The sequence below is a fragment of the Neodiprion lecontei genome, chromosome 2 (assembly GCF_021901455.1).
Source record: "Neodiprion lecontei isolate iyNeoLeco1 chromosome 2, iyNeoLeco1.1, whole genome shotgun sequence".
Classification (NCBI taxonomy): Eukaryota; Metazoa; Arthropoda; class Insecta; order Hymenoptera; family Diprionidae; genus Neodiprion; species Neodiprion lecontei.
In genome coordinates, this window is record NC_060261.1 from 13,536,422 (window position 1) to 13,564,418 (window position 27,997).

Consider the following 27,997-nt stretch of genomic DNA (forward strand, 5'->3'; position numbering starts at 1 on the left):
AGGCATCTCTTTCAGCGATTTCAGTGATCTCTTTCCAACCAGTATAGTGTATGGAGATTTCGACGATGGCTAAGTTAAACGCGGCCTTGGGAACCGTAGTGCCTATTCCAGCATTCAACTCACGCGAAGATTAGATAATTCACCAACGTACAGGATGTTTCAGTAAAATACTGATAACAATCAATGATAAAAGCTTCGAATCTGTTGTTGTTTATTTCTATAGAGATATTTTTGAAACGTACAATTTTTGCTCTGTTAAATAATAGCATCGTGAGATGGATATAGAAAAATTAGTCAACAGGTAGTCCTTACGTAAGTCTTGTCTGTGTAAAATAGATAAATTATAATTTAATGCTGTATTTTCATGAAGACACAATATCATTTTCAATATATATTGTGACATAATATAGTCATACACATAATAAAACCTCACACATTAACGGTAAACAGAAATATGCCAGTAATTCGACAAATATCTAGAGATAGTGACACTTTTGAAACTCGGTGTTTACCTACTCATCGTCAGTCAAAAGTACCTAACTTGTAGTTACGCGTGTGTACATAACATACTATGATGTAGAAAATTAGGCTAATTGTAAAACGGCGTATAACTATACATATTTATACGTATTAAACTGCAGAGGAGAGATGACCGCCCACAACAATGTAGGCCGATATGAGAATTTCATTGAGCCCACGTGAATGCCTACCAAATAATATGCAATGACGTGATAATAACAATAACAGCGAATTCCAAAATCGTTGATTAATTGAATCGCTCGTTGCTTGTCAATAGTGTACATTTGTTATCTCACAAAGTAGAATAGAATTAATGAAATGGGTTAAAAGTAGATGAAACAAATTTCCACTCAACGTCTTAGTATTATTTCTTTTTTTTTTTTTTTTTGTGTTCCGCAAAGACACGATGCTGTGGGTGGGTTTCTTAATGTAAGCACAGCTGCCTGTACGCTTATATTGTACCACCATCGTTGGCCATGAAGTGGCCGGGGGCTCAGCACCAAACGAACTTTCGTATTGGTGCAGAAGGAGAAGAAAATGCTAAGAAACGATTCATTCGTACCTGCGCGACGAGGCCATAAAGCCGTGTATTACTACCTGAATCACCAACACAAACCGGCAACATCGAGTTACTCGGTATAGTTTGCATTGCGGCAGTCAGTAAAGTCCGAGGCTTCAAGCGATCGACATCAATATGCGGATAATGTCGTAATACGTCGCGTAAAAACTAGTATTTGTACTAATGCGGTGTGACTTCTGATCGGAGGACCAAAAATGGCGTTTTCGTTTACCGCAAATTTGTTATTTTAGTTCGCGCCTTTGTAAATATCTCCTACCGCGGTATATCGACCTGTTGAATTTGTTATTGTGTGCGGCAGTGTCGTGACAATTATACGCAAGGTGATTATGGTCAAGTTTCACGATGCATCATGCATATTCATGAACATTATACCTACAGCGCATCGAATTAATCTTCCACCTTAAGTCATTTCTATATTGAGTTTATTGTGTACATACTATTATCACCGCCAACCTGCCGATGCTCACTTGTACGTGTATCCGTGTAACCTACGTATTCATCAGAACACATATGAAAGTCACACCTGGTATGGAGATGAAGAAGCGGAATGACAAGACCGTGTACTGTAAACGGTCCGATACACCCAGTCGGAATGCCGGGGATTTGATATCACAAAAATTAAGCATCGTAGCTTACTCAAAAAATTTGAACAAAAAATTTATTGTACTGGAGAATAATTCGTATTTTGAATCATACTTGTTTATATTTAGGTACTTGTTTCATTGTGCCATGGGCAATAACAGCTTTGCTAATTTCTATGATTATCAATCGCAATTTTCTCACGGTAATAATAGTGGGGAATAGTAACAATTACAAATGCCCGCAAATTTTCTTCGGGAGAATGCCAAATGAATGAGTGTTGGTTGTTCCGACATATTTTGGTGTGCAGAATACGATTATAGCGTCACGTGTTTTTCGGATTGAAAAATTGCATTTTTTAACTCGTATTATCTTCCAAACCGCTCCACAAAGTAATTTATGTTATGTACCAAGACCTATAGAATGACGTACTGTTTAAAAATAATTTTTATCACGCCTATAAATTTTTTTTATTTTCTATTATAACTCCATCTTTATTTACAATCTGTCTGGGTAGGCAATAGACTGAATTATATATACATCATTAAAGAGTGACATGGAGGTACATCTCCAATGATCAGTACCATTAAACGATATTTACATATTTTATATTAATCAGACTATTATCAATTAGTTACATTATTGTGCACCTTCGGAATCAATTTATATTTTTATTAAGATGGAGACTTATATTTTTTGAATCTTGAAGCACTAGAGGTTTGTTTTAGTAGTTTTCTAGCATGACGATTTGGATGTTAGTATAATTTATCCTTGTATCTTTGGGAGAAAGTTTGCACTTCTTGTTTCACTGATGATGTATTTGTATCTTTCCTTACGCCTATAAATAGCCATAAAAGCTATTTTTAGCCCGAACATTTGAAATTTTTAACATTAGTCAAGATCTACATATATTTTTTTCCATCTGAGGTAATTCTAACGTGTGGAGGGTATTTTCATTTGACTCAAATAATGGCAAGTGGTGTACTTTGACATAAGAAAACCACATTTTTAACCCTTAGCATTATTGCAATAGATATGCATGCTATTATAATAACATGTCAAAGTATATCACTTAAGCTGCTATTTGAGTCAAATGGAAAATATAAAATTTTCTGCATGAAATATTTTTTTGTGGCTATTTATAGATGTGACAGAATTTAAGAAAAATTGCACGTCATTCTATAGTTCACAACATAAATTTTTTTCATCATTCTTTATTAAGCAGTTTTGGATATAATACGAGTAAGACAGTGGAATTTTTGCCAAAAATTTATTTATTTATATATTTTGTATCAATGGGAAAAGCCCAACTACAACGATATAAAAACTATAGTGATCAGCGTGTTTGGTCGCCACTAATAGAAACACAATGAGGAACATAATGCTTTAAATTCTTAGATTTAATTGCGTAAAGCTTCAGTTGCATTCAAAATATATATAGATTTCTTCTTAACATAGTAAAGATTTGGCTTGTAAATATCAAGCCCATCAGCGTGTCTGTTACAAAAATCGGCGAGTCGTATTGATGGTGAAACGAGCAAAAAATTGGTATCCGATACAGAATGAAAAAATTAATGATTATGATATCTTAAAGATCTATTTGGAATGTGGAAGTTGAATTTTGATAGCACTTTGCTGCAATCGATAAAGTTGTCGAGAAGCTTGCAAGTGAAAATTACATCCTTTCTCTCTGTCTGTTTTATTTGAGGCCAGATATTTTGATAAGTTCCTGGATAATGCTATATTGGCCAATTTTAACGGCCACATAATGAAGGTATTAGTGGTTAAGTTTCTTTAGATCGTATATGACGTAGTGTAATTTCGGTCTCCAAATCAGAGATCAGAAAGTTAAGACAGGGTAAGTGTATGAGTAATAGAAGCTTCTGAAAGCGTCAAGATTGGTGAATTTCTTTGTAAATCTCTTAATAATGCATATGGTTCTGCAAACTTTAATTTGGATGTGTTCAAAATGAAATTTCAAGGAAAGTTTATTTTGCTTATTGTTATTAAGTTTATTTTTTTATGATGAAGCATTTTTTACTATTGCACCACAAACCATCACCACAACAAAAATGCAATTTTGTGATGGAAATATTTCGAAAGCCTGACGTGATAAAAAAAAAGCCAACACCATCATATTCACCGTACCAGAATACACTGGAAACACACTAACTCGTCTATTTAGCATTTTCTCAAAACAATATTGCAGGGCTATGTTGTAGATTGATTTTATGATCCGCTATGATGTAAGTCTCCTTCCCATTACAAAACTGCGACAACGTTTAATTGTCTGTAATATCTTTTTTTCTTACCGTGGAAGTAATATGTCAAAGTATTTCAGAAATGGAGTAAAATTTATGTTTTCGATTGATTTTTACAAATTTTGGTAAGATTTTGCCTCACTTAATCACTGCGTTACTATTGTAGTGTCGTATAACTAATGAAACTATCTAAGAACTTCATCATTTTTTCGAATGCACAAGTAGAAACTCGCTTCAATTATTTTTACGACTTATTTGACACCACAAAGACATAGCATTTTGCACATATGAATGTATTTTTAAGATGTCTTTGCATGTGCTGTTGCTATAGAAAATATGCATTCAACGATGGAGCATCTTCGACCGGAACAGCTGGTGGGCCTGGTAGCCCGTTCAGCAGAAGGAACAGCAGCCAAAGGAATGGCAATCAAAGGCCATGAGGATTTGTGGGTTGAAATACAGGCTAATACCTTTAGAAATTGGGTTAACGAACATCTGCGGCATCATCCAGCGACTGCTGACAGCCAGGGAGAAGTCGTCGACCTAGCCGAAGACTTCAGGGATGGAACGCGCCTCTGTGCTCTGGTCGAAATCCTGACTAATAAACGCCTTCCCCGCTGGAATTCACGTCCAGCAAATCAGCACCATCATCTGGAAAACGTTTCTACTGCTTTGCAGGCCATAGAAGCTGACGGCGTCAAGCTCGTTAACATCGGTAATCGGCTTTTGATCTAGCGAAGCGTGTTAGCATCTTTGTTTATGGTCAAAGGAAGTCACTTATGATCATTATTCGTTGTTTATTCATATGACTTTGCACTCTGCATGACGATGTAGCGATGATGGTCATCTCTTAAAAAAGTTCCCTGATGGAACATAATGACAACATTTCGGGTGTATTTTACTGAATTCTTGTTTTGTGCTTCAGGCAACGTCGATATTGTCAATGGAAATTTAAAGCTGATTCTGGGTCTGATATGGTCGCTTATTGTCAGGTACCAAATAGGAAAGTCTAAGTTCCCTCCTAGAAAACTGATGCTGGCTTGGCTCAAGGTCTGTATACATTACTTGCCTACACATTCTAAGTGCAATAATAATGTCATAATCAACTGTGAAATACTTGAATCCACATTGAAAATGATTTGTTGAATCAATCATTGAAAGTTCAAAGACTCGAGTCCAACAATGTCTGATGTTTTGCACGCACAAAAACCTCTTCCAATTATGTCGAAATCTTCTGTACAGCCCATGATCTTTTTAGGCAGTACTACCGGAATGTAGAGTTAACAACTTTACCACTGACTGGAACTCAGGAGTCTATCTCAGCGCCTTGTTGGACTACTGCAAGCCTGGACTATTTCCACACTGGCGACAACTTGATCCGAATGATAAGTAAGCCAATTTTTGGAAAAGCGTATTATTACAAGCCTACATTGAATATATTTGATAGCTGTTTTTAATTTCAACTACTTGTCTTAACTTTCGTCATGGTACGCTAAATTTTTTTGTATTTCAACTAGTGTCTACAACTGCCGAAAAGCAATGGAGATATCAAAACGTGAATTTGGTATTCCAATGGTTTTGGAACCGGAATATCTGGCTTCTCCGTACTTGGACGAACTCTCAGGAATGACGTACTTGTCGTATTTCATGAAAGAAGGTTCACCAGGATTTCATGCCACCTTGAGATGGGTCAATTCTCAGCTACCACATGCTCCTGTCAAGAATTTCACCGTAAGAAATTCATTGAACATGGTTTTATTTTTTGACATGCATCAATTTCTGAAAGCTCATTCATCGATCACTTTCTATAGACCGACTGGAACGACGGTCGAGCGCTTTGCAGTATCGTTAGGAATTTAGGTGGTCCTGTACCAACTTATGACAGACTTGATACTGATCCAAAGTCTTGGGAGCACAATTTACAGCAAGGTAAAATCTTGGTTTTGTTCAATTCTTAAAATCAATGTATTGTGATAGTTCGAAGTAACTTACTATGATTCTTATTACTATATTGACATAGGCATCGAGGGTGGTAAAAAAATAGGTGTGGAGCCCATATTGAAGGCTAAGGACATGGCGGATCAAAATGTCGAACATTTAGGCGTGATGGCATACGCCGCCTACTTCCAATGGGTAAAACCACGACCCCAAGCAAGTGAGCAAATCGCCGTTCACGTCGACAGCACCTCTGCTAGAGTGCAACAGCCCGTGAGTTAAGAAAATGTGATTGTCGTATGAACACGATGTTAAGATTTTTCAATTTCAAAATATACGTTACAGGCACATTTTAGATTAGAGTTACTTTCAAAGGAAGTTAACCTCCGCGATGTTCGAGGTGAAATAATCAGTCCTAGTGGACGGTTGGAGTGCAGACTCACATGGAACAATGGTCACGGAAAAGGGACGTTCATTCCAACTGAAGTCGGGATGCACAAGGTATAAGAATATGGAAGATATTGTTCGAATTCGAATACATGGTTTAAATACATTGAATATTCTTGATTACTAATTCACGTATGTTGTGATTCAACTCATTCCTTCCGGTCAGTTGATGGTCTATAACGACGGGGAGTTGGTGAATGGATGTCCGTATTACTTTAGAGTATTGCCACTCTTGACCAAAATCAAGTCCCCAGGTATGGACCCCTGTGCCATCGGCTCAATAGTAGAAGTTCTGGTGAACAGTTATGGTGAGTTTATTCTGCTTGGTGACGAATATTGGTAATTCATTCCGCGGGTGTTTTACCATTCAACATTCATGAGTGTTCAACGTTTTAAGGTACTAGTCATGATGGCATTGACGTAACTGCTTGGTCTCCAACTGGCCGAGCGCTGCCTTGCCCAGTAAAGGAAAACGACGGTGTTCACACGGCGACTTTTCAACCAGACGAGACTGGAGAATGGAGTATTGCTATTACTCATAAGGGTAATCACATCCAAGGTGGACCATTTACGTGCTTTGTTTTTGACCCAAACGGTGTCAAGGTATGAAGACCTTAGCTAACGATAAGTAAACAATATCAGTTTGGATTATTACATATTTGACCTCTTCACAATTGAAACGCAACTTTAATTTCAGCTACTTGACATGGACGGCGCGATGCCAGGTCAACAATTCTCGTTCATCGTGGATGCGCAGGGAACAGGCGGGCTTGGTGACGTCATTATCGATGTGGTCCACGACAAGCAATCAGTTGTATACAGGCTTGAAGAGATCAAACCGATGCAATACAGAGTGACTTTCACTCCACGAGACGCGGGTAAGTACCGGATTTACGTGTACTTCAACGGCACCGATGTTAGAGGGTCGCCGTTTTGTCTACGAGTTGGAACGCAAAGAGGTTCGAGACGCTCAAAGGACTCGACCTCGAGTCTGGAAAAGACAAAGGTATCCTCACTAGAGAGAAGGATGAACGGAATGGGCGTCAACAACGGACAGTCAAGTCCTGTGCAAAAGAATTACTCTCCGAGCCCAACACAAGGCTTTGGCACATTGTTCGGGAAAAACGATTCCAGTAACACTGCATCTTCGGCGTACAAAAGTTCGGCAAATTTCACAAAGGAAACCAGCAGTTCGATGTATCACACGAGCAGCGCCGCAAATCAGAGCCCAAATTCAACCCTGAGAAATTTGCACAGCCCGTCTTTGCTGAAAGAAGTGAAAGAGGCTTACTCATCAAATTCGATCAATCGGTCCCGGTCACCCAATTTCAATTTGACGGTGAATCGGAACTCTCAGAGTCCCAAAGAGTCGAAAGATGTGTTTTCCTTTGGTTCTTTAAATCGATCTCGATCCCCAAAGCCAGCTAGTCCAAATACTACGGCACGGAATTTGCACAGCCCGTTGGTTATCAAAGAGTCCAAGGAGATTTACCAGTCCACTTCTCTCAACCGGTCGGCATCGCCTAATGTCAGTCCCATGACCTTCAGAAATGCAACCCAAAGTCCCGGGAATCGGAGCTTGAGTCCGAGGAATGACAGAGAAATTTATGGCAACCGGAGAGGATCCATGGACAACAGTGTTGTAGATACGACAAGTAATGTTAGAGGTGAGACTTGGTTTAACTATGGCTTTAGATTTGAAAACCAATCGTTTCGGTGTTTTTTGTTTAGTTTCATCAATGGTGGGTGGAACTTCTCGACGTGACTCGTGGGATGCGATAGCCAAAACAAAATCGTTACTTTCATATGGGAGCCTCGAGTCTTTGGCCAACTTGGCAAATAATTCATCAGCGAATGAGCATACAGTGACCAGTTCGAGGTTCACGAGCAACAACAGCACCAACAATTATAGAACTAAGAATAATTATAGTACCACAAACGTATCGCAAAGCCCGAAGCATTCTGTGAACCACCGCAGCACTCAGCAGCAAAATATACAAACATCCGAGTACAACTCGTCTCTCAAATACAACGGTAGTACAAATGGAGGCCAGCAAACACATGGGATTCTCAAAAATAGAGATTACAATGGCTACCAAGGCATCGACACCACCGATGCAACTCACGAACGTCTTGTTGGAAAGAGTGGCTCCGCCTTCAGACCGACCAAGAAAGACAAATTGGTCACTGGTGATGCCCTCAGCATTTTGCCGGTTCGTAGGCCGACGTCTTTCGCTCTGGACTTGAGCATCGATGCTAGTAAAGCAACAGTTCACGTTATTGGTAAGAATTGATTTTTCGCCGTTTTTTGAATCCTTGATTTCTCATTGACTTCGGCTTAATTTCTCATTTCATCCGACAGATCCACACGGCAAAGAGTTGCCGGTGCAGAAATCAGTGCTTCGCGGACAAATTTTCACAATCATTGCCGAAGAAGTGGGCGAACACATTATAGAGGTGCTTGTAAACGGACACCATCTCAATGGTTCTCCTTTTAGGTACATCGATGCGAAGTTACATATTTATTACTCACAGAAAAACTCACTCTTCTGGTATTGACGTAACCAATTGTTCGTTTCCGTTTAGATCTCAAGCGTACAACGCAAGAGCCATTCAAGTTGGGAATATACCTAATGGAGTTGTAGATCAGCCTGTTGAATTCAAAAGTAAGTTTAACAATTTTTCTGTGAAATATTTACATCGTTATAATTCATATATCACTTTAACCTTCTGTGATTTAAATTTTTACGGATTACGCAAGTTCACAATTAAATCGAACATAGCTTGCAATGTTTCCTCAAAAGCAACGTGTTGATTACTTATTTCAGTAAATGGAGCTACAGCTGGTTCTGGAAATCTGGAAATACTTGTGAACGGTGGCCATGTTACTAGCTTTGTGAGAGCACTTGGTAATCAAAGATTTTTAGCTTCGTTCGTGCCACATGAAGCTGTTACACACTTGGTAGAAATGACGTTCAACGGTGAAACAGTACCTGGTGAGTTTATGCAAATATAATTTTTCTGGATGACTAAATTATATTTAATTACGCAGCCTTGCAAAAATTTTTTGAGAAATTCCTCAATTAATGATTTAGTATATTTTCCACGTATTTTGGTGCACTTAATACGATGGTGTTGCTTGTTTGTTCCAATTACGGTAAGATTTCGAGATATTTCGATCGAAAATTGCACTTCTTGACAAGTATTATCCCCCAAACTGATTTGTAACGTACGGTGAAAAAGAATTATGTTATACGTTATGATCAATAGAATGAGTTACTATTTTTAAAAGAATTTTATCCTGCCCGCAAATGTCCATAAAAAAAGTTTTTTAGCCGCATATTTTATATCTTTCGCGTTGGTCAAAATCTCCGTATTTTTCACTATTTTAAACTTTTCATGAAAAACAATTTCAATGTAACAGGTATTTTCATTTGACTCAAATAACAGCTTACAATTAAATGGTATACTGTGACACAAAAAACCTAACTTTTTAACCCTATTATAGCATGCATATCTATTGCAATAATGCTGGGGGTTACCACTCAAACTGTTATTTGAGTCAAATGAAAATATCCGTCTGACATTGAAATTAGCTTGGATGAAACGTTAAGTTTAGGGAATATCGTATATCGAATACGTATATCTCGACAAACGTGAAAAAGTATGAAATTTTAAATATTATTTATGGCTATTTGCAGTGGTGCTAAAATTTTGCTGAAAATCGTATGTAATTCAATAGTATAGGTCATAACACATAGCATACAATTTTTCACTGTACTTTGTGGAACGGTTAGGGAGATAATACAAGTCAATAAGTACAATTATCGTCTAGAGTGCCATTTTTTATTGAAATATCTGATAATACTGATGTGATGAGAAAACGAACAATGCCATTATATTCGGCGCACCAAAATACGTCGGAAATACATTCACTCTCTCATTTAGAAGTTTCGCGAAAATATTTTGCAGAGCTATAGATGGTTGCCTCGTGATTACTTGGTGACAGCTTAACATATTTTTTTTTAAATAATAACATTTACCCAAATGATAAGTGTAAAAAGAAAGAATCTGAGACAAAATGCGCTCTATTTTACACGATGGCATAACAGATTTTTGAAATCCGGCGTGCAACAAGTCAGTGATTCCAGTGATCCTCAAACTGACCGTCCAAGGAGTGTAAAAAACGGCAAACGGAGGGGGGGGGGGGTCATTTGCCCATTATCTTTACTTGTCGAAGACAGGTATGTATGTATGTACAAACTCGTACCTCCGTTTCCGTCGGGATGCGCTTGCAGCTCATTGACCTCTGATTTCACGCGCGCGCGCAATTGCGTGCTACTGACCCACTCCCAACGAACGAAATCAACCGGCGGACGCCCTAAGTTATTTGTATGTAAGGGATTATTGATTTATCCGGTACGAGGCTTCGAAAGTCAAAGCGTTTTTTTTTCTCGACCTGAAAATCATTTGCCAATGTTCGACGTTCTACAAATCCAATGCGTTTTATCTTCCTGATCATTTCAATTTGAGCGAGCAATTCTAGGAATAACACTTTCGATCAAGCATACCGATTATTTTCTGTGTTATGAAATTGCCTATTTTGTGACATAGATTTATAATAAATTTGTATCTTGTGTTAAAAATCGTTCACAGGGGTTTTCGGTATATGCAGCATTACTTCACGGGGAAAAATCATTCCATCGCATGAAAAAGAAGGGAAAAGCCTGTAATTCAAGATTATATATTTCAAATTTTTCTAAATACCTATAACGTGACTCAGTTAGTTTAACGTATTTCTCACAATTGGTATTTACATTTTACACAATTTTCCTCCACATAAAATGGATAGGTGTGGCTTTTGCGTTCCTGTGAATATACATGTGTAACTTGATAAACCCGCGAAGAGTGGAGACGTATTTGGTTACGAGTGATGCTAGCTGCGCCTACATCGCCTGCCCACGGTTAGTGATTGCGTACGATACATTTGAATCCTGGTTTAGCGCCGTCAACGCCGTTGCGCCACTGATTGGCCGGCGTGTGCGCGGGTGTATAGCTGCGCCGACGCCGCAGGACACTGAAAAGCCGTGTCGGGGATTTTATCCGCACTGCAGTTGGGCCGTTTAAATTGCGTAATGCATTTTCCTATTCGTGATCCCCCCCTATCACTCGTTCCGGTGTATTTTCATGACTATTTTATGTAATGCTTGTCGAGATCGACGTCACCGGAAACGTTACGATATGTTTGTATATTTGAACATTCCATTTGTCTATGCGATGTAACCGATGTGAATAAGAAAGGGAGCCGATATCGATTCGGATCGATTGAAATGTTTTTTTAAGTAGAAGCTGACGCAGAAAACTGTCAGAGATTACATGCGAATTAATATTCATGCAGTGTTTCATTGGGTGATAATTTTTTATGCTAAATATTTGCAATTCATCATGTCTTATTGTCGGTCATCTTGGTAATCAAAGTACACTCGATATACTAATGAAGTGACCCCGAATTAAAGTTTTTATTGCGAAAGACAGCATAAATTGTAAAAGTAAAATTCATCAAAACAACTATTCTACGCAATAAATAGTTTTCTAGCCAATGCATTGAACCGGTTGTTTTTTTTATCATTTGATTCCACATAAAATATGTATACAGTATGAAATAAAATAAGTTTTCATTCACTCATATATGTTTAATCTAACACCTCGTTCATCTTCAAGCACACATGTAGATTAAATGAATAGCAGGAGATAGCGTATCAGCCATCAACGTTTGTTTTTCTTGAAATCTGTGAATTTCCATAAAGTTTCTGTTCTAACGAGTTTAACCTTGACGGTCCCAGGTAAGTCCGAGAGGTTTGACTTTAATTCTCCTAACGGGGAGCCGAAGCATCTGTTGCCGTCTCAGCTAATTATGACCTGAACAGCCATCGAGTACAGAGAGCTTCAATTTTTGCATTTAACTGTGTCATCCGTACAGTCCAGTCGGAAAACTTCTCGAGACAGAAGAATTTGTGTTAATCAGAAATGGAAATACTGATGTAGTGTAGGAATTTAATCAAAACCGTGTTGCTTCGGTATGTGTGTCATGTGTCTTGATACTTTCAACAGTGTCAAGTCAGTTTGTAGAAAGGAGCCGTATGTGGCGCGATACTAGCTGAGTCAATACTCGTACGAGTCTGAAAGGACTCTCTAAGTACGTACGTCCGCATTTCAATGCCACGTGACTGCAGCGTTTCACAGTGACCATCGCGGTTAGAAATCCTAATCGCACCTTTGTATTCTGACACCAAGATAGTTGATCATCAGTGCAGCTGCAATTCATGAAGAACACAGCGTTTGATTGCAGAAACAAAACATATTAGAATATTATAGCATTTTTCCACAACAGTTGACGGTTCAAATTTCGAATATTTGAATGGTACAACATTCGTGTTTTAAATGACAGTTGAACGATATCTCATCTAAGTAGATTAAAAATGAAGAATATTATCTTTCACGACCTATGCTAAGATTGTTCATCATTTGGCATTCAAGTCACCGTAAAGCAGTGACTTCGACGATTTAGGAATTGCGTCGGCTTTGTCTCGTTAATGAACTTAAACCTAGTTGCATACGATCAATGACAATGAATATCCTCTTTTTTATCCGTGAGCGCCTCACCTAATTTGTATCTCAAGTTGCCAGTTCAGTGGGAAGAAAAGTATCGAAAATTGTACGTCATGAAACAGAATCTATTACTTTCATCGTAAATTACCGTTACCCTAGTCCTGTGGAACGCTGATAATTTTGAATATATAACTCCATTTGAGGGAACCTTCGTCCCTGTGTAACGGTAAAAGATTTTCCAAGAATGTTCTCGAAATGAATTTTCGTACCGGCACTCGGAAGCTTTTGATACGTACGTCAGTGACCGTTATGCGAGGGAATGCCGCGATCGACCAGGGAGCGCCTTAACACTATACGTCCTGTAAGGTCGTTGCAATGCCCACGTGACGCTTGATCAATATACAGTCCTCATATAGATCGACTGGACTGTAGATCTGGTCTACGGCATGTATACAATTACCTCCGATTCTTGAATGCGACAGTCAATTGTTCAACCGTTATAGAACGCGCCTTGCGTAATTATAATAATTACGCCGGAGCCAAGGTTATGATTGTATGCAGGTACGTATACACCTGCGACGATGCCTGTATTCGATTTTTAAACAGTGCTTACTCCACCCGGTCTGTAGCCTATGAAGTCGGCGCTGCTGGAGTCGAGCGCAACACGCGTAAGAAGTTGTTGGAATTCGAAACTCGGCCGCGCCGGCGCGTTCAGGAAAGAATCAACGACTTCTGTACCCACCGGAAAAAGTTTAACCCGAGAGAAAGGAGCCATTTTCATAAAATTTGTTCACCTACCATGACAACCACTTAACGAATACCGGCAGACCTTCACCTAAAATTATAACGTCAAGTTTAAATTCGAGCCGTTTTATCATAATCGGTTGAAAATATGTCATATGCATGTACGCGGAGTGAAAGTTGAAAATGAAAAGGAGTCTTTCTATTACACTTAATATTTCTCGAACGAACAATTGATGTGTCAATAATCGCTCTGGTCCCGAAGTGTGTAGATCGAAATCTAAGCTTGCTTCATATCACTTCGTAAATCGAAAATCCAGCGTTTTTCGAATCTCTCGTAGTTTTGGCACCCCCGATATTGTGCCACTCCTGGTGCAAGACGATCGAGGCAGACGGAGGCTACGCACGACTCGGCAGCGTTTGGTTCGGTTGAGTCCGCCCGAGAATCGTGATCTGCTGACGTTTCCACATCGATACGCGTCTCATTCATTGCTGAATAATATTAACTAATAGGTTCAATCAGTGATAAATTGTTCAATATTATTTTCTGTAGTTTTTTGTAGTTTTTTCATCTTGATTGGAGAAATCTTTCGGTCTTTCCTCGATAGTCTGCGAGTGTTTTAATATTTCAATCATGTTAAGTGACCTGAATTTCATCAATGGATCTAAATGTATGATTAGCACCGTAACCGAATTTGTCACATTATGCTACGCGTAACAGCAAAAACGTATTTATTATTCTGATTTACCATTAGGACTTAATTTATAAAGCGCGGTTCGTAGTATTTGAGTTTCGTTTTTAATAGTTGTATTTTTAGGATTTCCTATAGTGTTTTCAGGATAACTGGCGTCACCGTACAATAAGGTAAGCGTTTCAACTTCAAACGCTCTATAGCTTGCACGTATTCCTTGGGTGTTTTTGAATGTTAATTGATAATAACAACGGCAAAAACGAGAACGATAATCATTGCGGAAAACAATTTTCAATACCAACCACTTGACTTGAAGCCTTAAAATTTCAATAGATCTTCTCTCAACGATAAATAATTTATCATTTGAATTATGCACACAGTGATAGGTAAACAAATAATGGTTATGAGCATATCGGCAATCCCAATTGGATTACATAGCCGATTTTTATTCAATTCGTTCGATTATTTCGGTGACCAATTTACATATTTTTCTTAATTGAATAGGAGAATTAAAAGAGGCTGTAAGTTCCATTTTTTTTTTACTAGAAAGTATGTATGTGCCAATGCCGATGTTTTCTAAATAAATTTTTTATCACTTTTGAAACTGGCACTGCAGCTTTTTTTTAATTCTCGACTTCAATTATCGATTAAAACCACATTGACCTGATTGTTATTTAATTTAAAAACTTACCATCCGTTTATCGAACTGTTGAAGAATGAGAATCGTTTTATTTTTAACGATTGTAGTGAATAAGTTTTTATGCAATACTTTCTAAAAACAATTTATGATGAATTTTTCACAGTCCTGATTTTCAAATCAATTATGTCGTATAGATTAGTTAGGTAACATAACCTCAGTTCAAAGGACAAGTATCATAATTAGTATTCGATATACTTTTCTAACTTTTTTGGTAGCTCAAAGAATTTTATACATCAATTTCATATCATTTTATATTTTATGTAATATGCCAGTCATAATGATGTCTAAAAATTCAAATAATACGAATTTGACTGGATAAAATTTCTACTTCGTTTGTTGTACAGTGATTCCGTTGCATTTGAATTTGAATTTGAATAACTAAAATTCCATATATTTGAAACTGACACAATAGATCCTTGAAACATCACTTCATCGAAGTAAAACGATAACATTGCACTAATGACTACAACTAATGTTATTGAAAGTATTTAAGTCAGATAATGAATAGATATTCAATTAAGGTTTCAAGAATATACTTACAGAACTCTGATTTATTTTATTTATTAGTCTGCGATTAATTCTTCAACCAAGAATTGATAAATTTGATTTTTTATGTAAACGTTTACCATTAATCTCTATTTTATCTTATATTTCAGGTTCGCCGTGGCGTGTAGGCATCATGTCAGGTCCAAAAATGTCAGTTGTTGGCGACTCAGTGAGATTGGTCCCAGCCGGTTCCCCTGCTCTGTTCGAGTTATCCGCCCTTGGTTTTACGAGCAATGAAATTGATGTGCAAATTCTCAGTGAGTAATAATGACCAGGATCCATCGCATTATTATAATTTGAATGAAATCAGGAACGGTTGAAAGTCTGGTAACTCATTGCACTCGATAAGTTTTGAGAGCTTTACATATTGCAATGAAAAAATTTCAGCTCCGACAAAAAGACACATCGCTGCACACATAGATGAGGAACCGGGCCGCCCAGGGGAATTCAGGGTCGAGTTCACACCAACCGAAGTTGGAAGTCATCTGGTGGAGGTGAGCATAGCGGGTCAAAAGCTACCGGCTGGACCTCTTGTCGCCAAAGTCTACAACAGCAGCTTAATCCAAGTTACTGACGTCCCAAGTGCTGTCGTTGGACACGCCTGCCAATTTCGAGGTAAATTCGATTAGTTGTTATCTATTTAAAAATCCAACTCATTAAAAGCCTCAATACAAGCCTTCCACATCTATCTGTTTGCGATTGAAACTAAACCTGACCTACCAACTTTCAGAAGAATAACTTTTAACTTTCTCATCGATGCATTCTTTGTAGTTGACGCCAGTGCTGCTGGCGAGGGACAGTTAGAGATTTCAATAAATGAAGGGGAAGTTCCGAACCACGTTCAGGTGGTCGGAGGTGGACGTTGCCTTGTATCGTTTACACCTGACGTAGCGAAACCACATTACATCGACATCAAATTCAATGGTGAAACCGTTGCTGGGTGCCCGTTTGTTTGCAATGTTTCTGACACTAGCAGAGTCACTCTGAGTCTTGGACACTTGGAACTGATCGCCGTCGATCAACCGGCTTCTTTTCACATGACTGTTGACGGAAGTGGAAGCGCTGAGCTTGCAGTCTCTGTCAGAGGTGCTCACTCAACTTTTATCGATAACTGATCAACTCTTGTCCTCTTTTTTGTTTTAATTTTTAACATATCAATTTTAATTTCCTTTTACTCTAGGGCCGCTCACCGAGCTACCAGTCAAAGTGACGGGCAATATGCACAGTGGTTTCACTGCGGAATTTACACCCCGAGACGTCGGTGTTCACTCAATCAGTGTAGAATATAACGGTCATCCCGTCAACGGAACCCCGTTTTTGGCTAAAGCATTCAATGCCGACAAAGTATTAGTTGGCCCAGTAGCCAGAGGGAGCGTTGGCCAACCTACGCATTTTACGGGTACGTTCGTGTTTCACCTTCAGGTATAGAAAAATTACTCAACCATGGGGAAAAATAGGATAAAAAGTTTGCTACTGATTACTTCGAGCTCAAGGCGCTACGTCTCTCATTTTTCGTGGATTAGAACCAGGTGTTGAGTCATTTGCTGAATGTATTAAATTCAATGTTAATGTTTATTTTCTTTCATATGAATTCAACAGTTGATGCTAGTCAGGCCGGTGAAGGAAATCTCGAAATAACAATATCGGCACGTGGTCATAATATCCCGACTCAGGTAACTCCACAAGGAAATGCTAGATTTTCGGTTAGCTTTGTGCCTTTCGAGGCATGCGAACATGTTATCAGCATTGCTTTTAACAAGAAGACAGTACCGGGATGTCCAATATTAACCAGAGTCGGTGGTGACAGTAATGTGACCGTTAGTGGGCAGGCGTTGAGCAGTGCAGGCTTAGGACGGCAGAGCTATCTTACCGTCAGTAACGTTGCCGGTAGCTTGGAAGACCTTGAAGTTAATGTTGAAGGTAAGTTTATTCAAATAATTGTTATTGACGAAGAATGTTCACGATGTTTTTCATGAATGCTGGTCATATTCACTGAATATTTCTCATTAGCAGAAGTGTGATGCGCAATGCAGGTACATCTGTAAGGATTCTCGAAAATTATCATCCCTCTTCAGTAACTAGTTTATATTTCCACATTGTGTGTATGTCTCATTATTCTCAGCTATGCGAGATAATTGATTTTCACGATTTCGGTATAATATAAACTGATATTCATGACTCATTACAACCTGCATCAACGTCAATCGGTTGGGACGCCTATTTGACGTTTTTGATTGCGGTAGAACGGAAAACTTGACATTAGCGGCGTTTAGCCGTGACAAGAAATCGTTTAACTTTATATGTGGCACAATTTCTATAACCTGGTATCAACGCGAACGGCAAACTCGCAAAATACATTATTGATCTAATCAATAGGGGTCTGATAGGTCTGATAGGAAAAACTTAGAATTTTGAGTATATTCTTTATCCTCGCTATCAGAATTTCATGTTTCATGCTTGATGTATATGGCAATAACGACTTATTGTGATAAAATGGAGATTTAATAACTTGTAAAATATGTTGTGGTGACATGTCAATTGGAAGAAGGTAGGGAATGAACTTGCGAGGTGGTGTTGAATGCACATTAATTACGGATGAAATTTAATTCTAGCAAAGCTGTGATATATGTTAGATATATATAATATATATATATATATATGCAACTGCTCAAGTGTATATATATATATATTCACAGGAATGAACACATCTTGCATATATGTTCTGTGTCTATTTGTCTGTTTTGTCACCGGTGGCTTGAGCAGTTCTCTCTCTGTTGCAGGTCGGCCAGCTTTCAGACTACGACATTACTAGACTTCTCAAAACAAAACTCATTTAGCTTTAACTTTAGTATATGGATTTTAATCAATCAATCAATCAAATGGTGAAGGCTACCTAACTCCAGTCTCCCGAAGACCCCGTGTAAGATGCTCTAATCGTTGCTTGCATCCCATGTACTGCTTTTGTTCTCTAATATTTACATTCCAATCTTGTATTTATTGTTCTACTAACAAAAACTATTCTGAAATCTGTTGATTTGTGGAATTGTTAACACACACTTTGTGCTACGTTTTTGTATTTACCTATACTCGGTGCAGTGCCTGTTGATCTCATTCAGAGATAACTGTCGTTGAATCGATTTTTCAGTTTATATTTACAGTTTTTTCAACGTATTTTTAAAAAATCAAATTTATGGAACCCCATCCAAGTTTCTAAAATTCTAGAAAAATTCATATGATTTCGGTAAAAGTCTATCAGAAAATTGGTAAAATGAAAACTTGGTGAGACGTTGGAGGCATTTGCGCAATCCAAATAAAATTCTATCGAAGCTTTGAAATTTCTTTCAAAATCTGTCCACACTATTGACACTCATTTTGAGGTTTTGAGAGTTCTGTTTGGAGCTTGGTTATGCTTCACATTTCTATGGTATATATATTAAAAATGATGAAGTATATATTGATTTTATGTTTAAAAAACCATCAGCAACTTTTTACGGTGTTTCGGGATTATGACAATTTTTCTTGCAGAGGTAGAAACGTAGCAGCCATTTAAAAAAATAATAACATTATGCATATTCATAACTTTGCCTGCTGAGCTGCTCATCGTGCTTATCGTAGTTTAAGTCATACAATTTGTAACAAATAAGAAAGACGTCATTGCATAGGAGCATGTAGCGGTTCTCTAATGACCCATTCCCCGTGCCCTCGTAATCCACCCTAGTTGGCTGACTAAATTGGATAAAACGACTAACCGGCGGACTTGATAGGGCCCAACGGACAGGCCGTCCCGGCTCAGGTCACTGACAACAAAGACACAACCTGCAGCGTGGCTTTCACTCCAAGAGTTGTTGGAGAGCACAGAATATCGGTGAGCCATCGCAATGTGCCCGTTGTCGGCAGCCCATTCAGCTGCAAAGTCTACGACGTTGCTGCCATCAAAGTGAAGGATGCTAAACGAGGAGTGATTGGTCAACCTGCTACGTTTTTAGGTAAAATTCCGTCGGGAACGGAAACTTTCACTTTCAATCGGGAATTCAGCCATTAGTTTGAATACATTCTTCCAATCAAGTCTGGAATTCGAATTTTCTGCAGTTGAAACGAGCCAAGCTGGACCTGGGAATCTGGAAGTTACTGTCAATGGTGGGAGAGTTCCAACATCCGCACAGGCCCAGGGTCCACACACGTACGCTATATCATTTACACCTCGTGAACCAATTGTTCACACTATCGATCTGAGATTCAACGGCGAAGATGTTCCTGGAAGTCCGTTTAGTTGTCAGGTGGGCGATTATATGAAAATTCCAGTGACACACACAGTACGCAATATTGCGAATATATTTCAGTAATTTGGATATGTATTAAGGTTTCAAATATCTTACATACATGACTCAATGTTTCCGCAGTGTTCTAGAAAGCCTTAGCAACGGTTCACTGCTCGATGTTTTCCATATATTTGCAACTACCAACATTTTCGCGACAATCTGAAAATATTCCTGCAGTATTTCTTCAATAAGAAAACTACGTTTGGACTATACAAATATTGTAGTTATGTTTGTGTAATATTCTTGAAACATTGCAAAATTTCTGCAACACGTTGCAACATTTTTGAAACATTCTTATAATATTACTGCAACATTACAACCGAATTTACAATATGAAAATATTATTGCAATGTTTCTGCAACATTCCCGAAACATTAGAATTGTATTTGCAATATAGAAATATTGCAGCAATGTTTCTATGGTATGTGAAATTAAATGAGAACAGATCGTACAATTTCCAGTACTGGCTGTACGATCATCAAATATTTGAATTTGCAGCTCTATATACATATGAGTACTAAAATTTTTGTTTACTTTTGATTTGCTGAGCAGGTCAGTGACACAGCAAAAGTTTTAATCACTGAAGGATTGGAAAAGGTTTCTGTAAATCGGATGGCGATGTTTACTATCGAAGCAGACACTTCTCTGGGAACTCCGACTGTGGAAGTTCTATCACCAACAAGAGACAGTCTACCAGTACAAATCAAACCTATTAGAACTGGCGCTTATAACGCCAGTTTCACTCCAACTGACGTCGGTTAGTCAAGCGTCAGCCGTTTGACAGTTTTGGAATTGTTAATAATACCATGTCGTGAACGAGAAATAATAATGATACTATTATGATCACTTCAAAATATACATAAACGTCATTATTTCAGGAGATCACAGTGTCGAGGTAAAGCTGAGCGGTTCGCACATCGAGGGCAGTCCGTTTCTCGTCAAAGCTTACAATGCAGATAAAGTCAAAGTGACTGATATAAACAACGGAGTTGTAGGAAAGCCCGTATTTTTTAGCAGTCAGTATCAATTCTCACACGTAGCATAAGACTTGCATTTTTAAACCATCAGTTATTAACATGTTCAATAATTGACAGTTAATGCTAGTCAAGCAGGCGCTGGTAATCTGGAAATAATAGTAGCGGTCAATGGTAAAAACGTACCGAATTATGTGCAGAGCGAAGGAAATGCTAAATTCAGGGTCAACTTCAAGCCCCAAGAAGCTGCGGTACATAGCTTGAGCGTGCGATTCAATGGAGAGCCTGTTCCTGGTAAGCGACAGAATTTATTTATCACCCTAGAGTTATTGCATAATCTTTTCTGAGTAGCAGAAAAGTTGTATTAGTTGCGACAGGATTGGTTGACACATAAAACCCTAATATAATTATCTCACCTTGACTGTGTTCATAGGATCACCCTTCAACTGCAAGGTGGTTGGTGCAGGTCAGGCAGTTATCACAGGCCATAATCTAAAAATGGCATCCATAAAGCAAGTAACATCTTTCACCGTTGATCCTCAAGCCCCATCAATGAATTGTGATGTGATAGTAACTCCACCGTCCGGAATAGCCTTGCCAATCACTATTGAACCAGTCGACGAAAAGTATAACATAAGTTTTACCCCAACCGAAGTAGGAAGGCATAATATCGGAATACTCGTTGATGGTGAACACATAAAAGGATCGCCACTGGCTTGCAATATTTATGATGTCACAAAGGTGCGATTTACACATGTTCATTCGTCCAATCAATTTGTGGCTTGAAATCAAGATCCCAGAAGCCTTGAGATATATTGCTTTATTTGATCCTAGGTTCACATTTCGGGACTCACTGAGGCGCTTTTAGGCCAAGCAACGACTTTCACAGTCGATGCAGCGGAAGCTGGTGAAGGAACTTTGGAGCTCGTAGTCAGCACAGAGAACAACACTGTGAAGGCCGAGGTAGTTGCTTGTGCTCGCGGGCTTTACGACGTTACGTTTGTGCCTCAAACGACAAGCACTCATTACGTCAATATCAGTTTCAACGATGATAACGTTCCAGGTACATATGACTACTAATAATCAAAATATGAAGACGTCATCTAGTGGCAGTAAATCTGCTGTCCTAAACTTGGATTGAATTATACAAGTAGTTTTTATAGCACATTTTACTCTACACCCGCCTAATAGCACGAAATGAAAGGCCAAGAGGCTGTAAAATTTTTCATAATACTCATCTGAAACAATCATCTGACTACCCACTCCGACACCATTTCAGTATAGCCACGCTTAGAACAATGACTCCAACGTTTGACTACCGATTAATTCGAATCGAAACAATATAAAAATTCGTCATATATATCAATGTTCACGCATTTTTCGTCGTACAGGAAGTCCGTTCAAGTGTCCAGTCGTCGGAGGAGGTCTAGAAGGCCCATCTGTGATTAGAGTGGGCAATACAGCTTATATGGATTTAGATATGCCTGGATTGGAGGGACCGATATCAGCTGAAGTCACTGGTATTAGCATTAATCTATTTCCGAATATTACGTTAAAAAAATTTGAAGTTTTTCAATTCCATAGAATATATTGTGGCACACGATACGAACGAAGAGTAGAATTAAAATATCAAACGTCAAATGTTTTAGGTCCAGATGGTCTTATCATTCCATCGACTTTGACAAAACTTTCGTTAACACTATACCGGGTGGAAGTTAGGACACGCCTAGTGGGAATGTATAACGTGACATTCAGCGATGGCCACAAAGTAATCAGCACACAAAGTCTCCAGGCGTTTGATCCGAGTAAGGTTACTATCAAGGAAATATCTGACACGGTCTGCCATCGTCCTGGAACGATAATTGGTTTGTATAGATCTGTAGCATAGATTATTTTCCCCAATGCAATATTGCCTGACCTATCTCACTATATGCATAAACATACACCTTGCAGTTGTGGCATCTAAGGAAGCTGGACCAGGTAAATTATCAGTGAATGTTCGAGCTGGTGGAGCAGATGTGGACAGTTTGATACGGGAAGGAAACAACGGGCATTACGAGGTTGTTTTCCACCCAACTCGTGCGGCACCGCATAGAGTTCATATCAAATACAATGATATGCATATTCAAGGTAAGAAATCTCGCAAAATAAAGTTGAAACGAAAGAAAGTACGGGATTAAGAATTAAATTATTTTTCAAGTATTTCATTATTCGTGTTCATTTTCGTACTTATCAAAAAAATGATGAATCATTATTATTTGCTTCACTTAACAATGAAGCAAGAAGGACATTTTACTGAGTGGAATATCTTCCATTTGCAGGAAGTCCATTGGAAGTTGCAGTTCGAGGACCAACTGGTGGACGTGAAGTGACTGCAACTGGACTGGGTTTATATCAGTCTTTGGTTGGGAAAGTTACATTTTTCACCATAGAAACTCTTGGCCATGCCGGCAAAGAGTTTGATGTGGTTATAAGTGGTCCTCAAGGGAACGCGGTTCCTGTTCGTTGTTACCAGCATCGAGACGGAAATTTGCTCGCCGAATTCACAACCAATTCCGTTGGTAAGTATAACGCTAAGTTAGGTACAACGTAATTTTGCCCAATTCAAATTATTTTGAATACGATGGGACATAATGAGAACCTTTATGAATGGCGTTGCATGACATGTAATAGATAGAGAAAGTCTGAACTTAGATAGATAGATAGATAGATAGACAGACAGATGGGAAGATTATTATCCAAACTTGGACTAAAGCTTGTAATCTGAGTAAGTCAAGCCACTGGGTATAAGTATACATTATCTTCGCTTTATATCAAAATAGAACATTAAATTGATAGTCAATAGCTAGGTTGTTAATTAAGAAAGGAAGTGGAGTGCCAGAGAATGCCCTGCCTCACGAAGCACAGAAGATTTTGATTAGGTTTGTATCAAACCTTTCTGCCTTCCAAAAATATATAAAATGAGACAATAAGTCAGATCATATTAAGATTAGGTTGTAATAGGAAATCAAGAAAGTAATGAGAAAGTAAAGACACTAGCAGAAAAAGTTGCAGAGCATTGTAGCATGGGCGGTGAGACTAGCAGCACTTTGATTAGATTGCTATGCCTATAAGGCGCACTTAGAGGATGCGAAGCAAATCGTTGATCAGAGAGTATTTTTTACGACAAAATATATATTTCAGGAATGTACAAAATTGATGTACTCCAAGGTGCCAAGCCGGTGCTTGGCTCACCATTTTTTTGCCAAGCCTTTGATACTTCTAAGGTGAAACTTCAAGATCTAGGACCATCAGTTGTCTCGGTTCATGACCGCATTGCATTTAAACGTAAGTAGACACCGTTGCAGCGCTCGTATATTTACTCGATTGATATCCAACCGCTTGTTCAATTTCGATTAGTTCATTTGATTTCAAATTGACTGTGAAAGGATTGACCTCCACCCGAGCTATGACCAGATGATGAAACAAAACTTTTTTCCTGTAACACAACGGCTAACAGTTTATAATTTATGATCACAGTGTTGAGAGCAGATGCTGGAATGGCAGAGTTGGATGTTAGTGCCACTAGTCCACTGGGAGAGGAACTTCCACTCCAAGTTACGACTCTCAATGACGGAACTGAACTCATCGAATTAACGCCGAGCATTCCTGGAAACTATATGGTCAATATAAATTATGGTAAGAAGTATTATCACGTATGTTTAATAGATGAACCAAGTAATTGCGTTTGTTTGAGTCTCATTAATACCAATTTCATTGCTATATTGCATACTTTAGGAGGTTCGCCAATACCTGACAGTCCAATAGTTTATACGGTTGAAGCAGCAGGTCAGGCACGGGCCAAGGGAGAAGGATTAATCAGTGGTCACGTTGGAAAACCTGCCCATTTTATTGTCACTGGCACCAGAAGTCCACCGGCAGTTCAGGTAATCATTGCATTATACCTAAATAGCAAATGGCTATTGAGATGCCAATGTTGACACAACGATTGACCATTGTCTCATAACATTCTGAAACGTGTTTACACGATTTTGAGAGAACCGAGATCAAACTGGTAAAGGGTGATCAGAAACGGTGATTTAAATTGAAGATAAATAGATGGAACAGTTGACACCGGGAAAAAATTCTAGCTATAGTCCGTGTTCATAGAGTTTTATGTGAAACTAGGGAGATTTTGCCATCAATCACACCTCAAATGCAGAATCTGACGAATCATTTACCATATTTGTAAATCTTCTTTCATTACTGTCAATCGTCAATGCAGGTTGACGGCCCAGATAGCGTTTCGAAAGCAATGGTTGAAGCTGGGGCGAATCCTGGAACTTGGAATGTTTCCTACGTACCAACTGAGGTCGGTGTATTCGATATCAGAGTCGTTTGTTCGGGACAGCAGCTACCAGGATCGCCGTGGCATCCAAAAATCATTGACACAAGAAATTTGCGTATTATTGGTAAGTTTCCTTGAGTTGCGTGTGATCTGGAATAACAATCTATCGCGACTTTGTACTCACGGTAACTATTTGCAGCAAGAAAATGTAATATTCATAATATTTTTTAAAGAGTTCTGAGAACTTTGTTTTAAAAACAGTCAGTGCTTCAAATTACAAACAAATTTCAGGTGGGTGGGCAGCTGTCTGCGATGACGCAGGTCGACTGAAAGTTTATCCGTTGAACAAAATCAGTTTCGATACAGCGGAAGCTGGGCCAGGCGAACTTAGTGGAACAATAGGGGATTATCCTCTGAACTTTGAAATGACTTCTAGTAATAGACTGAAGCTTGTTGCTCCTCAAATTGCTGGCGGAGAGCACCAAATGGAAATATTATTCAACGGAGTGCCTTTTCCAGGTGCTCCAAAACTTGCTGTAACACCCGAAGTTGAGGTAATTCTTGAAGTACATTGTAAATAATTTCAGTGGAAACTCTTCAAAGAAGACTAGGGTGAGAATGATTTATAAGAAAAGGATACAGGTCGAATACGCATAACTATTGTATGACTGATTTCAGCCACCAGTCTCTGATACAAGTAGAGTGATTTTAACGGGGCGAGGATTAGCGGCAGCGAAATGCGGGGAGGAAGCTAGTTTTACAATAGATGGATCGCAAGCGGGAAATGGGACGCCAAAAGTTCAATTGCTGTCACCGACGAATGAGATTACCGTGATGCTTCAGCATTTGGGCAAGTGTACTTTCGATTTTTCATTCATAATAATTTCATGATTTTCTAAACTATATGAAACGAAAGTAATTGAGGATCCCGAGCAGTCTGTCTGAAATTTGATGATACAGTTTTGCAAGAATTCTCTGAAACCAATTAAATTTTTTATTCTCTTGAATCATCACGCATCAGCTGACAATGAATTTAACAAATCTCAGGTGACAGTGTCTACCGGGCAAGCTACATTCCTCTTACATCAGAATCACTCTTACTAACGGTACTATGGAATGGCAGACAAGTGAAGGGGTGTCCCTTGCAGGTGAATGTTGCCAGTGCTGCTGATGCCGCTCGCGTGATATGCTCCGGCGATGGATTGAAGCAAGGAACAGTAGGCCAAGAGATAAGAAGTTTCATTGATACACGGAGGGCGGGACCAGGTAAATTTTATTATCAAATGCTTTCACTTTCTCTACAGCAGACCGTCTTCACTGGCACACTTTACAGTTGAAAATGCTCCACTTCCAATTGCAATCCGTTATAAACTGAATCTTCGATTTTATGACTCGACTCCAGCCTTTATTAAAACACGTTTTATTATTCAAAACCATCAATGCTAAGCCCCGTGAATTTTTATTCAGGTGAGTTAACGGCGAATTGCGTGGGGCCTCACAAGGTTGCATACTGCGAGTTGTACGATCATGGAGACGCAACGTTCACGCTGAATGTCAAGCCTCAAGAATCAGGCCGACATATCCTCACCATAAAATATGCGGGGGAACACGTACCCGGCTCGCCATTTACTCTGCGAGTTTCCGGTGCTCCTGACGCATCTAAGGTAATGATAAGTTTGGAATAGAATTATTTGCGGCAGAGTTGTTTGCAAATTGCGGTGCTGGAAAGTTACATCTTACAAGTCTGGTGATTTTACCCCTTTTCTAAATATTTAATGCTCTCATTGTTAATATTTTTCATTCCGTGTTACTATCAAGGTGCGTGTCTATGGACCGGGAATCGAACACGGCGTCTTAGCAACATTCCAGTCGCGATTTATTTGCGACACTCGAGGCGCAGGCGCTGGCCAATTGACGGTTAGAGTGCGGGGACCGAAAGGAGCCTTTCGGGTTGAAATGCAACGCGAGAATCAAAAAGATCGCACAATTTTGTGCCGGTATGACCCTACTGAACCCGGAGAATATCGAGTCGAAGTACGATGGGCAGGCGTACTTGTTCCCGGCTCACCGTTTCCAGTAAGGATTGTTGACACACAAGACGAACTGCTGCTCCTTGCGCAGGTACAATCACGACAAAATTAATAACGATACTTGCAGCAAGGAAGAATGTATACATATATGACTTGTGTCTTAAGTGTATAAAATAATTGATTCGCATCGTACGTTCAATAGAAATCTTAGTGTTCCTTTTTCATGGACTAGAGCATTCAATAATGAATACAATTTTTTTTTTTTTTTTTTAGAGTTACCAGGTACTGATGGAAATGATTGTTGTATAGTTGATGTGTAAATATTTTTCTTTAATTTTCAGAGTACAGATACTTATTCAAGCAGCCATCAGACTATCACCTCGTGGCGTGGATCACAGGCTATTCTATAGACTAACAATCTATAACGTTGTTATTATTATAAGTACTACCATTATGATTATTTAAACTAATAATATATTTTATTATAGTAATATTAATTTAACTTATATAAATGTTTTCGATGAAATCAACACCAACCCTCTTGATTTGTGCAAACAGTCTTAACCCTTTGAGACATGCTGCTTGGACATATTTTTACCAGAAAAAGCGATTGTGTGTAGTCTTGAGTAGCCTTGAATAATGCTTCGAAATTGACGCATTTTCACAGTTGCTGATCCCATGATATGTTAGAGACCTTTTTTGAGTTTCTGAAGTACCAATCATTCGGAAAAGATACCG

General features: G+C 38.7%; 1 protein-coding gene across 1 annotated transcript; it reads left to right on the forward strand.

The window, feature by feature from the left end:
• Window positions 1–1,179: 1,179 nt before the first annotated feature.
• On the forward strand, window positions 1,180–27,789 carry LOC107227925 (filamin-A). The gene is made up of 41 exons (XM_015669206.2): window positions 1,180–1,419; window positions 4,271–4,654; window positions 4,865–4,989; window positions 5,198–5,328; window positions 5,457–5,670; window positions 5,751–5,868; window positions 5,960–6,147; window positions 6,220–6,375; window positions 6,488–6,629; window positions 6,719–6,924; window positions 7,019–7,988; window positions 8,053–8,604; window positions 8,684–8,819; window positions 8,908–8,987; window positions 9,150–9,317; window positions 15,720–15,866; window positions 15,997–16,224; window positions 16,381–16,695; window positions 16,790–17,008; window positions 17,209–17,529; window positions 19,374–19,595; window positions 19,699–19,886; window positions 20,481–20,685; window positions 20,807–20,944; window positions 21,023–21,196; window positions 21,336–21,643; window positions 21,737–21,965; window positions 22,294–22,422; window positions 22,552–22,767; window positions 22,856–23,032; window positions 23,224–23,463; window positions 24,086–24,229; window positions 24,422–24,580; window positions 24,680–24,828; window positions 25,167–25,353; window positions 25,521–25,783; window positions 25,908–26,079; window positions 26,277–26,495; window positions 26,697–26,893; window positions 27,048–27,350; window positions 27,601–27,789. The coding sequence occupies exons 2-41, from the start codon at window positions 4,276–4,278 to the stop codon at window positions 27,667–27,669; spliced, it is 8,883 nt and encodes a 2,960-aa protein (XP_015524692.2). The 5' UTR covers window positions 1,180–1,419; window positions 4,271–4,275; the 3' UTR covers window positions 27,670–27,789.
• The last annotated feature ends 208 nt before the right edge of the window (window positions 27,790–27,997 follow it).